The 14770-nt window shown below is 39.9% G+C and overlaps 1 protein-coding gene across 1 annotated transcript in view; it reads right to left on the bottom strand.

Annotated features, from left to right (window-relative positions):
* The window catches only part of LOC117489344 (cadherin-22-like), a 74568-nt gene that overhangs the window by 35461 nt on the left and 24337 nt on the right, over window positions 1-14770 (bottom strand). Inside the window, exons 3-6 of the mRNA XM_034138560.1 lie at window positions 7484-7603; window positions 3960-4127; window positions 2198-2379; window positions 1111-1367 (exon numbers count right to left, since the gene is read on the bottom strand). Of these exons, the coding sequence (XP_033994451.1) occupies window positions 1111-1367; window positions 2198-2379; window positions 3960-4127; window positions 7484-7603 (727 nt within the window). The remainder of the gene's footprint in view (window positions 1-1110; window positions 1368-2197; window positions 2380-3959; window positions 4128-7483; window positions 7604-14770) is intronic.

The raw sequence follows: 14770 nt of genomic DNA, 5'->3' as shown, positions 1-14770 counted from the left end.
CAGTTCTGTCACTGTGTTGTACTTTATTACACCTGTAACTCTGAGCTTCATGCATTTTTAAACGAGGTAATTTGCACAGGCACTGCGTGTGTCGGCGTACACTCTGTCAGTGAGACTGTCTTAGCCCTTATCTACATTCCCCTCTCACACTGAAATTGCTCTTCTGAGGACATACAATCCTCAGACCTTGGTACAGAAGATTACCAGACGATATTATTTTTATCACACGCAGTGATCTGAGAGACATACAGTACAGCTTTATCCATTGTACAAGTCTCACCGTTTATAGTTTGCCTCGGCTTTTACTCCATCTCGAAGAGAAATTGTTTTTTACTTGCAGTTGGTGAGTTATTGGTTCTAAAGTTACATTTTTTCTTGTACACATTTAGTTGGTAAAGTCATATACAGTTCATGCACAATGCATTGAGTTGATAATAGCGTGCAAATGGGGGGGCGGTGAATGTGGCAGCTCTGCAGTGTCCCAGCCATGCCACATAAAAACAATGGACTCATTGGCATGCAAAACTTTGTTCCGCAATGTTATTATTCCTGTTCAGCAGTAATCTTTCCATAGCAATATTTTATTGCCAATGTTTTGGTTGATATATTTTATTAGGCTACCTACTGTTCTAGAAAGCACCTGTATGCCTAAAGTATCTAAGTACTGTTTTCAACCTATTTCTTTCATTTTCAGTCATTTATTATATGGCACATTTTGAACACACCCAAACGATTTTCATATAGCAAATGTAATAATATTACTAAATCAAATCATACATGCACATTAGCTATCATGACTACTATTGGTTCAGACATATTTCCTTCTTTAAAGCTTCAGTCTGTTCTATTTATTATATTTGAAGAAGTCGTGATTTGAACATGGCTTATTCTTTCTAACTTTGACCATCTGCACATTCTTGGATAATTTTGCGCAGCTGTTTTATTTTTGGTTAATTTGGATACTTTAATGTGGACTAATGCTTTATAAAACACACTTTCATATGTTATCCATATGGTCAGTATACACCAGTCAGGGTTATTAATTATCTTTCTCTATCTTTTAGTGCTTTTTGAGTGCTTGGGTTAGTTAGCTGTGATTTGTTGCCTTACCTAACAGGCTTGTTCTTCACATCCGGGTCCCTGGCACTGATGACGCCAACCAGTGCTCCTACTTTAGTATCCTCCTGCACTTCCATTATAGTGCCATCTGCCGGTTGAAAGATGGGTGGCTCATCTATGTCTGACACGCTGACCCGGACTATGGTCTGGTCGCGGAAGGAACCCAGGTCCACAAAGCGAGGGTCCACATGCTTATTTACTGCCTCCACCACAACATTGTGTGTGCGCTTGCTCTCATAGTCCAGCGGCTGAAAGACAAACAAAATTCAGTTTTATAAAAATGGTTCAAACAAAGTACTCCTTAATCAAATCCAACTTGTCTTCAGTCATCACCAGTGCTAGAATGATTAGGACTGCCACATTTTTTGACAGTCCTAATCAACCCCTCTTTTCAAGCGAAATACTGCTACAGGCTGTGTGTTGTATTTTCATTATGCCATTCGCAACAGAACAGAAATATACTACATCTCCCATTTTTTGTAAAAGTTCAAAACAGTTTGACTTTTGAAGAAACACGGCATTGACGAAATCTATTAAACCCACTGAGAAACCAATGTTGATCAAGATTCAAAGACAAATCACTTCCCCTTTTCCATTTCCTCAGCAGGCATTCTATTTCTCTGTCCGAACAGCTTTGGCTAGTGGGAGCAAAACAAACCTTTTTGGTTGGTTAGTCCCTTTACCTTATGTCTAGCTGTCAGTCCCAATAACTTTCTTTAGATACTGCCAGATATGGTAGGGATTGCTGTAACTAAAGATGTAATAAAAAAACTAAAAGACAACTAGCAACTGGTGATGCTAAAATACAAAAATTCTTGTTTATAGTACGGGTGAGCTCAAAACTGTGTTAATACATTTGTAACACAATGAGAGAATGCCTCTAAGCTAGAACACTGAGACTGTTGGTAGCATTCCGTGGAGTAAAGAGACTGCATGACAAAGGTGAGTATTTAATGTAAATGTTTTGAGAAATCATTTTGTGTATTCTTATGAATATTTGCCTCTTTACTGGTGGACAAAAAAGTTGCTTCACAGACAACAATGAGAGCGGTGCAGAATTCATTTCAGTTTACTGTACCTTCTTGATCGAAACAATGGCTTCCTGTGTTTCTACATCGGTGGTGACCTTGAAGAGATCCCCTTCCTCTTTGATCAGATAGCTCATGTCGGTGTTTTCTCCCATGTCTGCATCTGTGGCAATGATGCGCCCAACTGGGGTCCCCACAGCCGCCCCCTCCGACACAGAAAACTGGTACATCTCTGGTTTTAAGGAGTAGGTGGTCGGAGGTGGAAATCGCATTGAAGGATAAAACGAAGAAAAGTGAAGTTAAGCACAGCAAACGAAGGATGAAGTAACAAAAAAACAATGTGGGTGTAGAAAACAATAGAACAAGGACAAAAGACAAAAGTAAAACAACACAAGAGGAGAAAATGAAGGGGAAATATATGGATGGCTGGCTGTAGGTGGGAAAAGAACGGTGGGAGCAATAAGGAGCAAAGACAGAAACGTGAGGAGGAAGGGATTTTTTTCAGACAAAAAGGCTGAAAGAAGAAAAAGACTTATGGAAAAATACAGTCTGGATGGGATTATATTAAAATAACTGCAACAGACTTCTGACACTCATTCTCAGAGTAATCATTGCATTCCCATAAAAGGTTTACAGGTGAACAAAATACAATTTAGCCATAGAAAACTGTTTCTGTGTTATTTGTTTTGTTTAGTTAGTAATCTGCATGATCACCTATGACTTTTATTTGTTTTTATCTCCTGTCTTCAAGCCTAAATCTGAATTTCAAATAACACGACAGATCCGCCAGAGTTCATTATGAAAAACATAAAAAGAAACAAGTAAGTAAATAAAACTTTATTGTTCCCAGAGGAAGAACTAATGTAAAAACATGAATATATACAGCATTGATCTTCTTTTGCATGAAGCTGCTTTCCAGCTTCTATCTTTCCCATACTGGAGATACTATAATCCTGCAGGGTTTATCCCTCTGACTGCATGGTAAATATGATTTACTGAAATGAAAAAAAGGATTTATACAGAAATAAGAAAAGTTGTGCAGAGACATATCGAATACAATCAACCAGGGCTGTCAGATGCGGTTTCCCCAGCTGTAACACAAGTAATAGTGTTATGGTTTAACTGTAAAAAAAGAGGGCAGAATAAAAAGTGCAAAAAAGGGGAAGTGCTATTTCACATAGTCAACATGGTGAAATATGTCTTCTACACTTATTTTTGAGTGTGCTACTTCTTTTTGTGCAATATGCAATATTTCAAAAGGCTTTTTTTTATGTATTTGTGTGGTGAGTTGCAAGTTAACCTTTGTGCATACTGTATGTGCACAAAAGACATGTGAAACCCATTCACACCACAAAGGAACTCACAAGTTAAAAAGCCATGACATAACAACGAGGGAACAATTAACTGTATTGATTAAATCCTCTCTCAAGCCTCACTTGAAAATAAAAATGAACCAATTTAAATAATCAAATGTGCAGGGGGTCGAATCAATTTTCCACATTTGATAGACTACTTTGTTATGGGCTGCAGGTTTGATTGGGCAATAAATGTAACTTAGTTGATTTCTTGCACTAAATGCAAGCCATTCAGTATGGTTGTTGATGCTGCTCTTATGTGGTGTCAGATACACGCATGTTACAAACTACATTGTGCCTCTTTTATTCACCTTTTTTAATTACTTTCTTTACTTTCGTACCTTTCACTTCTGTCTAACATTTTTTGCCATTTTGAAATTGTATTACCATACTCTCCTCCTGTGTTCCACCATCTTATCCTCTGCCCAAAATAAGATCTTGTGTGGGATGAACTCACTCTGTGGGAAGCGCGGTGGGTTGTCATTAACGTCTGTGATCACTATGGTCACCGTGGTAGAGCCTGAGAGTCCGCCCATTTGTCCTGCCATGTCTGTTGCCTTGACGACCAACTCATACCGATCCTGTGTCTCACGGTCCAAATCTGCCACTGCTGTCATGATGATTCCTATTGATTGAGAGATGGAGCAGATATTGAAGGAAACAGACAGAGTGGGAGACAGAGAGTGGGAAAGAGTAGTAAGTTGGGCCAATGTAAAGATTACATTAGTGGTTAGCACTTGTGCAACAGCCGACTAAATCCCCCCTCTCAGTTTGAATATCAACTTCTGGTTAGCACTGTATTATGGAGACACAAGTGCAGCACATTCCATTTCACCTCCTCAGACTGGCTGGATGGAGGAGATTGTGTCATATTAGCGCCTCTGCTCATACACCATTTTATGGCTCAGCTGTATTAAAATGAATCATATATAGGGGTATAGAATGAAGGCAAGCCTCAGCCACGGTGAATAGAATTTCAACGCCTCCATGGGAGGTAAAACTGCTCTCAAACCTTGGAAGTGGATTCTAAAAGAGGCTGGACGGATATGGAGAAATATATATAATGTAGTGGGTGAGTAAGAAGGTGCACAGGGGAGGTACACATTAAGTGCTTCATTTACCCCTGATTGCACAAACTGTCACATTTAGTGTTCAGTTAAAAACAGGTTGTTTTCTTGAGTCCTGCTGGTCTGCGAATTTGAAGAACTTTCATAAAATGTTAAAGTGAAATTCAACATAAGATCAGCAGAACAAAAAATAACTGACAAACCATTGCTGGAAAAAAATCTGGTCGGTTAACTATGACCATACGCAGACAGCCTGCTATTATAAGGTTATGTTAGATCTGCCTCTAGACCATTCTGTCTTTTTGGGTGAGGATATAGGACATCCACTTTGTAAAGTTTACATAAAAACTATTTGGTATCTGAGACAGCCAGTACTGTGGGGTCTGGTTGTATTCTATAAATATATAGCTAAGGTATCTCACAGACTAGCAGTTAGTCCTTCTTGGTGTAAAAGAGACATTATCCTTGTTGGCCCAGCAGCAGTAGCAGCAGTAGCTGGCTGTGCAGCAGTAATGTATTTTCAGTTTACCCCTTGGGATTTTCCACATCAGAATCTATTGATGCATTTCCTGGGCTTGGTGTGCTGTATCACTCCCAAAGGTTTGCATTGTGTTTGGTACACAACTCACTGATTCCACTCACATTTAGCCTAGGGCCATTTTCTATGAGTAGCCAAAATACAGTACATGCAGCAGTGCAGTTAAGGAGGGAGAACGATGACATGCTCCTCTTTCATCCACCAAAGGCCAGAGGGAACGCATCTAAATTAGGGCTGTCACTAGTAAAGCCTCAATCCACAGCTAGTACACAGGACCATTGCTCAAACATCATGGTAGAGCAGTCTGCATGACCCGTGTTCATGAATGCAGTCTATGCAATTCATTTCAAATGCACATCACACATCCTTAAAGGTCCCATGTCATGCTTTTCCGGTTAATACCCATCCCCTTGTGTGTTATGAAGGTTTTTCTGCATGTAAACGGTCTGCAAAGTCCCAAACCCTCAAAGTACACCCTGTAGCGAGTAAAACTCTAACACAGAAAATACCTGTCTATGCTGCCCCAGAACGCCTTGTTGGAGATTTCTCTTTTTCTTCCTGGGTACAGTGACGTGCCCATACCCAAATGGACCCATTGGTCCAAATGGACCAATCCGTGGAGCCGTTACGTTACGTTCCTCACACACACACACTCAATCTTTTCTCAGCTGCAGCTCCGCCGATTTCTCCTCCCTGAGACGGCAGGATGCGGCGAGGCTGTGAGTCGGTGTGTGAGCACACACACAAACTCCCAGACAGGCTGCGGGTGTGTGTGTTCGGGCTGGGTTTCGCTGTGTCTCGCTGTCTCGCAGACGGCCAATGGGCTCATAGGGAGGGGGGGGGGGGGGGCAGGAGCTTCAACAAGCCGTTTAGGACAGAGAGTGAATACACATACTATACAGAGATGCTGTATGAGAAACCAATGTGATTTTGGAAAATTGCACAATGTAAATCTATTCTAGTAGACCTCAACAATGGAATTATGATCAGTGGAAATGGCCATGACAAGGGACCTTTAACATTAACCAATATAAATGAGTAATTGGGCCGTGTATACCAATTGTGAAATAGAGCAGCCTCAGTATTGCAATGCATTACATTAATATAAAATACATTCTGTTGTTCAACTTTTTTTTGTTTACATTAATTGCATTTATGTTTCTACTCTAGTTCTGCTTCTAGTGAATCAGGGCCTTTACTACTATACAACTTTGGTCAGATTCTGCCAGACATTTTTTCTCCCAATTCCTGAATAATGGACACAGGGAAACCTTTATGAAAATCAAAATGAAAACAGAATAAATGTAAAATCAGTAATAGAACCGAAAATAACATTTTCATATACATGTGTTTTAGTAGGTGGTTAAAATGTTTTTATTGTTACAAAGGATATAATGATCTACAAACAAGGAGAAGTTTTCCTTTGATTCAGATACGTCTAACACCTACAGACAATTCCAGCATGGCCAAAGTGACAGAAACAACACAGTGACTTTCTCCTCAGTTTCTCCTCAGTTTGTTGTCAGGTTGAGAGAGAGTGATATTAACGAGGCAGATTTCACAGCTGTTTTGTCCCCTTTTTCATTTTGACCTCCTTGACTGTGCCTATTAGGCTGGCGCGTACAAAATGGGTAGAGGGGGTGTGTGGAATAGGAGTCCTGAGACAGAAGCTGGAATGAACCATCCAGTATCTTGGCTAGTCCCACGGAGGCAGGGCCATTTATCATCTACACACCCAGGCTGACCAAATCAAAGTGGTAAAGACCAAAAAAGGAATCATTAAAACTTTAGTGCTTTTCCCTTGTGGGGCATTCAAAGGCAACACTGATGCTAAGCTACTCATGGAAGACTTTGGGTCAAGCCCCAGGCCAGTATGGCATAAGGGAATTATTCATTGTATAGCTGCAGGAGGGCCTCAATAGGGTGAATTTGGATCTGCTGGAAACACAACACATCATTCTATAATAACGGTACAGTAGGTATACACTTATTATGATTTCATCCTCAGCACTAGTGGGCAAACAAATGCTGAGCACCCAGTGCATTTGTTCTGATTGGCATCAACAGAGTGCAACAAAATCAATAAAACAGCATGTAAAAAATGTATATATGTATTTATTATTACACTCTGAATGCCCAGGTGTTTTATTTGTATGCATATATTTACAAAAAAAGTATAGGGCTTGAAGGTGACACTGTCATTTATGCCATATGGTATGTTGAGTGCTTGCTGAAAGGAGCCGTCAGTTATAGGCTAAAAATATATAAAGTTGCTTGTTTTTTGGACAATTGATTTTTAGAAGCATTTAAAGGAGCACAGGAAAATCTCTAAGAAGGTTTAGGGAGGTCTGCATGTGTGGATGTAATCATTCTTACCTTCGTTTCTGTCTACCGTGAAAATCTTTTCTCCATCCATTACGCTGTACACCACTTTGGCACTGCTGCCGTATGTAGGGTCGTCAGCATCAGATGCATTAACCTTCATAACGGATGTTCCTGTTGAATGGAGAAAACATGGTCAGAAAATCAGAATAAAAGCTTGCGAGCCAAGAGACTGGAAAATAGCTGGAATTTAGTTACAGTAAGATAATATACACCTTATTATGGAAGAGCAGCTGTGGGGATGTGGGTGTTTTATTTGTGTGTGTGAGTGGTTGAGTGTAAAACTCGGGGACTTCTATCTCACTGTTTATGTTTCTGAGGATAACTATGAGTTTAAGACCTTGAGAGTGAGGACACATTAACACAAGTAGGACAGACTGGCATGTTTGAAGGATTCACCGTGTCTTCGGTTTAGGTACGTTTGGAGTTGGACACATATTTGTGATGGTTAAGGTTGTAAGAAAGTGATTGGAAAATATCAATTATGGGGACTCACAAGTATAGTAACAGTTATGCACGTGCAAGTTTGTGCACACACCTTTGCATGCGTTCATGCATACTTTTCTGTGATTATACTGATTATATGTGAGAGACAAAGGTTCATGTGTTTTTGCTACCGCTGCACCAGGTAGCTATTTCATCTCTATGCACATAATTTTCTAAACACATTTTTTGATGTTTCAAATTACGTTCTACTAAACTGATGCTTAGAGTTGTTTTGCTTCTAATCGGCACAGAAGTTGCGCTCATAGATGAAAGGAAACATGGAGTCATAAAGTCAACATTATATCTTCAAAGACTGTTAGAAGCTTCAGAATTCTACAACAAACAATTACTGGCACTTAGGGAGAGAATGGATTCCTTTCCACATGAATCCTCCAAATGTGGATTTGTGGAGCAACAGTGTTGAAGTCATTATTTCTCACTCAGAGCTTTATATTTGTCAACAGTGCTTTCTGAAGCCTCTGGCAGCAAATAGGCATTCATTGACACATCTCTCCATTTAGTAACGCATTTTAGTTAAAGCTTAGCCTGAAGCATATCAAACTTTTCGATTCTTTTTACTTGATTTGATTTATAATTGGCATATAAAAAGAAAAACGTTCACAAAAGACCATACTGTATGCATAATACCAGAACATGCAAGGGAGGCAAAAGCCTGTTGTTTAAACAGTACTGCATACCTGCCTTACAGCAAGTAAGCACATTCTGTCTTATTATGAATAATTTCCCTAACAAAAAAAAAAGAAATGAAAGAGGGGACGTTACTGGGTGCCAAAGGTCCTCAAGGACAAGGAGTCGGTCTTTGTCTCCAGCTCTCTGGCCAATACTATGGGTAATTACTGACAGCTGGTGTTGTCGACCAAAGGTCACCACTGTAGCCTTTCTTAGAGCCCTGTCATGCTACTGTCCAGCCACATAATGGCCATATGCTAATGATGCTAATTAGTGGGAAGTGTCAGAGCACTGTTTGTTTCCTGTCATCCAATGGAGCTCCTAAGGGGGAGGAAAGCTACTGGATTATCATTAAAGTCATCGAGCCATTAAGTCAGACAGCTCAGATCACTATTCTGTCCCTGTCACCTACTGTATAGCACTCTTTTGTTCCCCCTGTATGTAGGAGCTTGCAGATTAAGCAGCACTACCTGGTCTATACGAGTGTGACTAATGAGGGTTTGCTATTTTGAGGCTAGTTTGTGGCAATGGGAAAAAATAGCTCAAATGTAAATTAACCTAAAAGCCTATTGGGTGAAAAAGATGAGGACACACAAAATACATGGTGCGTTTCCTCAGCAAGTGCAACACCAAAAACATTTCAACCACAGTTTGTTGGTTGAATCCTGATATGTTGTAGTTCCCAGTGGATTCATAGCACTGCACATATTAGCTTTTCATTCATATTCCAAGTCACATCATACAGTCATTACCCCATCCATACCAGAATACAAACAACCTTAATCCTTAGAAGATCAAGATATGCTGTATCCCATTGCGGGATGAGGTAGATTTCATTCGTATCACATTGAAAACATAAGGCTGTATAGGTATTTTCATTACTAGCAGCAGGCAGGGGTTTGCTAATTCTGCTACCCAGTTGGCCCTACCGCTGTTGGTCCAACAAAGCCATTTTCGTCCAAGGGATTACTTCCTTATCTTAATTTTCCCCAGGTAACAATCAGTTTGATGCTGAGCTGTCTCTGGGTACTGGCTGGCAGCAACGTCAGATGGTTTGGAAGAACTATATAAATGCAAATGCTTCTTTATTGTGTTTATATTAAAAAGAGAAGTGAAGCAGTGAGTTTGGCACTTGGGTTCTTATTAAAGCATTGGCTTGCATCAGTGTTTTCAGAGAAGGAAGTCATTACTTACAGTATCTGTTGGCTTGGTTGGCATCTCACTTAAGCAGATTCTACAGTTGATGGACTTGTGGGAATTCAATGAAAATGATTGGCTTTCTCAGATTCGAATGTAATGCATATTGCAGTAATAGAAGTATGTCTAATGGAGAGAAGCTCCTGAAATTCATTAGCTTAAGAGTTGTTTTTCTCTCACCGACTAAAAGTTAAATTAAAAACTGCTCTCAGATGAAACAGCAGGCATTGTAGCAATAATAATTTTAATTACAAAACATAAGTTGGTTTCTCTCTATTCCTCTTCAAAAGCACATTTGTTTGGGCTGTGTTTGTTTGTTTTGGAACTTTCCTATTCTTATAAATATCAATATCATTGTCATATCAACATAACTACACCAATGAGGACATTTATTGACAATTTCATTTATACCTTGTGTAATTGCTTCAGTTTTTCTTTTTGATATAAATACTTTAAAATAAATGTTATTGTTAACACCCGATGGTTAATTTTCTCTTATTGCTGCATTGGTGTAGATGGGTGTGATTTCACTGTAGAACACCCTGATATACTGCTGGGTGACCTGTTCAGCCATTAAGCTGAGGTCAAAGGTGCTACTGTCAATGACATCAACATTATAACAGTTTTCAACGTGCACATTTATATTATGCTAATCGTCAAGTGTAACACAACTGATTAACTGTTAAATAATGAAATGGTATAACATAAAATGTGCATGTTTTGTTTCCTAAGCGTTCACCTAAGTGATTATGGGTGACTATAATGAGGATATAGGTTGCTTATTTATTTAATACTCAGAGAGCAAAAGACGTCAGACATAATTGGTGTTCCTGTATATTTAACGTTATTTACCACTTCTATAAATTCTTAATATTTATATAATTATATTATTGTAACATGATAACTCTCTTTAAGGCACTAACAATCCCATATGGTGTCAAGGATTAAAAGCTAATTAAGTGTATCAATTAAATAAATAAATAAGAATGAGAAGTTTAGGGATTATTCCTTTCTATGAATTAGTCTGTTTATTACCAGTGCACACAATTATTCCTAAATGCTGTAACATTGTCACGGATTGAAGAACATGAGAGAGGCAACAGTCCTTCTAAAAATAACCCCATACAGTCTGTGTTGGATGTACTATTAAAGCAGTTACAGTATCCCTTGAGGAATAATGTAAATACTGTAATATTCAGATGCAAACTACCTCTGAGGCTATCTTTGGTGAAATGGAGCAAGGGGTAGGGTTGTTTTGGGGGTGTGGAGGATTCAGTAGATTGTGGGTGACGATGGCTTTGTAGTGAGATTTATGCACAAGTTTGGTTTAATGGTGTCAACACAGGCTGTCGGAATGGGTTCCCACACCATTTCAGCACTCCGGGAGAGATGGTTCAATTACTGCAAGGGGAGCTGGAGGAGTGTGCCACGTGCGAGACACTAGACTGACAGCTATTTAAGAGGCAGCCTCGTAAAAGAGATTTGTGCCTACCTCAGCTGGTGCTGTACTGGTGCGAGCTTCAGTGGAGGGGTCTAACGGCTGCAGCACTGAGCCTCTTTCTCACTACGACCCGCCTTAATCTGCAGGACTGAGTGCTCCCCGCCCGCATTATGGATCATTTAGTAAAGCCATAAAAGCTGAGGTGTTTTCACATGAAAAGTTATTTCTTCACTACTTCCACAGTGATTCATTCCTCTCTCATTCACATAAATGCCCCAGGAGAGAGAGGTGGGGAGAGAAAAGGAGGGTGAGAGAGAATGTAAAGTATAAAGGGGAGGAAAACCCGCCATGTCATAAAAGCCAATAGCCTGCTTACATTGATCCCCGTCCGGATCTCTACGAAGATTTGAGGATATTTTTCATCTCTCCTGACACAAATTGTAAATCTATTCTTTGCTAACCTTTGAATTTAAGTCTTTTGAAAGATCCCACCATTATTTATTTTGCAGACAATAGTGTGGGTCACCGTGGCATCACAAGATTATATTTGAACCTCTCATTACTTTTGAATATGTGTCTCTAGACAAACAATGACACAAAGATTTTAACAAATATTGAAGCACCGCCACCTTCCTCTCCTATCATCCTCCCCCAAAGGGCCAGGTATCAACATTATTGTTTCAGACACAGCGTATTCTTTGCACAGTGTCAGAATAAATAATTCACAAGACACTTAAGACAGTGTCCCTGTTTCTCTGCTTGATCGCATCTCTGCAATATTGAAAGAGTGAGAGCCTTAATCAATTTCACAATTGCAAATCTCTTGTGCTGCTTTTGTCTTTCACATCTTCCATGCCTTCTCACACACTAAATCGCACATATTTCTCTCTCTCTCCATTTCCCCAACATACACACTAATTCATACACATGACACCACACGTCGGCCCCAATCAATTATATCAAGCACTGCAGTTGAGCACATAATGGTGGATGTTACTAGTCATATACATAAAGGAGGTTGGCAGAGAATATTGATTGTAAGTTGCTCCTGCCTTGTCGCATCTCTCTCTCCTGTGATCCTGCTGCTCCGAATGTCTCATCCTCTGTTAGCATGACAGGCCCCGGCTGTCCGTATGTTGACGGCAGCAATTTGCAGCCTCCTGGGCATCCTCTCTCTGGACCCCAACAACAGGGGGGGGGTGATTATGTCTTTAATCCCCTTGCCGAGTTACATACATTACATAGAAAAGTGGGAGGGAATGTATCTCTCATGCTTACGATGCAAATGGTTAGGACAAAAGACAGGAAGAGGTGAGATAAAAGGTCAAAGAAAACGGGACATGTTCTGCTTATTGTGAACAACCAGTCATTAAAGGTACCCAACTTTATTCATACAAGGGTCATTTATTTCTTGATTTTAAGTTGATGTTTTCATGCGCGTGAACAAATCACTTGCCAAAACAATACTGGGAAAAGCAACCATTAAAAAGGTTTGTAAAATATCAGTACATTTTCAAACCATTATTGACAGGGCTTTCCTTTTTACTGATTTTAATTGCTATGTTTTGTGTCAGTTCTCCATTAACACTCTTCAGATGCCTGTGAGTTTTGTTTACACTGTGTACCCCCTGATAGATGGGCCAGTGACCTTCAGGAAGCCACTTAAAACCTACATTCCACAGGGCTTTTATTATATTCTCCGGGCTTTCATTATTTTCAATCTCTATACTTCACTTCAGGTATTTTTCGGCACATGCTTAGTAGATGTCTTTGTAGAAAAAACATTCTATAAGGGTGCTGCAGAGCTCATTTTATTCGATAGGTTCAAACAAAGTGTGGCTTATACTTGAAACCAGTACAGTTAAGTATAATAACGTTCAAATAATCCAACAAAATGAACAGGATCATAGTATTTACAGAAATAACATACCTTTAGGTATGGAGGAATGCAAGAAAGCGTCAGATGCTGACATTTGTTTAGCAGAATGAGGCGCAGTGAATCATCTTAAAACATGTCCATGTCGTTAAATGGCCGTTGCAATGCATATAACAGACTATGTTTTTGATTTAGACTAGGATAGATGTCAGTCCAAGTTGGGTCATTCTACACTACATCAACTAGTATCATTAGTATATAATAGCTTACGATAGCAGTCAGCTCAATGTCTGTTATCAGACTGTTATTTGCCTGCCTGTTGTTCTTTAGACACTGTGACTTGTCAGTCAGTGTTACCTGAGGTTGGAGGGCACGACAAGGCCTTCATGTCGTGCCACATCTTTGTCACTCAGAGGACCTCGGGTCATCTCTAATGGAACCACATCAATCACAGGATAAGCTCCTTGGAAACGTTTCACCCTGTTGTGATTCCACCATCAAGAGCTGCCCCTCTTAGCCACATTTCCATCAGACTCCCTCGCTATCACAAGACCTTTGAGTGGTGGGAGAGGATGTCTGCCTCAGTGACTAAATGGTTTCAAACTCAACAAACTGTGCTACCATTCAGTCAGCTCACATAAAAACGAAAAAAAAAAACGAAAAGAGTTGGATGTCTTAGTATGCATTTAGTAACACAGTGTAATACGGATTTCAAATTGGTACAGGCCTGTCTTTATTATTCCAATATGAGCTAGGTGTGTGGAGCATATGCATTAGCTGCACAGTCACAACCAATAATGTCTCAGCAGCATGTGTCCTATATATTGTGTCTTAAAGGTCTCGTATCATGCTATTTTTAGTCATATATTATAGGTCTCAGATATATAAAAATATATAAAAAACATGTCTATGAAGTGTTTTGCTCAAAATACCAAACAGATCACCCATTCTAGCATGCCTCATATCCCTCTGTTTCAGCTCTGTTACTAAAGTGCTGATTCTGGGTATGAAGCAAAAAAAAGGAAAAGAAAGAGGGTGCAGAGCTTATGCCTGCTCATGCGGGAGAATTCTACTCAGATACTCAGCTAAATGCTGTCGTGATGAAACGCCATATCATGTTCAAACCACATCAAGGATTATTTCTGAAACAGTATGGAGCTCAAACGCTTTCTCTCTCTCGCGGGTTTACCAGAATTTTTTTTTTATTTCCTGCTTTTTTACACATACTCTCTCCAGTACAGGTTAGCTCTGAGTGTTAGCGATGCTTGCTAATGTAAACAGACCATATTACTTCCAAAACACATCGCGCATTGTTTCTGATAGCGACGTTTCTGATAGGAGCGTGGGTGTAAAGCCAGCCCACATTGCCGATATTACACCATACTGGTAGAAAATCTGGATCAGCTCAGGCCCCGGCTCCCCGAGGACAAATACGGCAAAACGCATCGCAGTAACGCAAATGCAACCGCAAAAAACCTTCCGTCCCCACGCAATATACACCGGATTGTGTCAAGCTCCACGAGACGGCTCCGTTTACATCCAAACGCTGGAAAAGCTGCAGTACATATGCCGAACCTGTACGTGGTGCTGT

Source organism: Trematomus bernacchii, unplaced genomic scaffold, assembly GCF_902827165.1.
Source record: "Trematomus bernacchii unplaced genomic scaffold, fTreBer1.1, whole genome shotgun sequence".
Lineage (NCBI taxonomy): Eukaryota > Metazoa > Chordata > Actinopteri > Perciformes > Nototheniidae > Trematomus > Trematomus bernacchii.
Note: the sequence above shows the minus strand (reverse complement) of the source record. Positions and strands in the feature narration are given on the sequence as shown.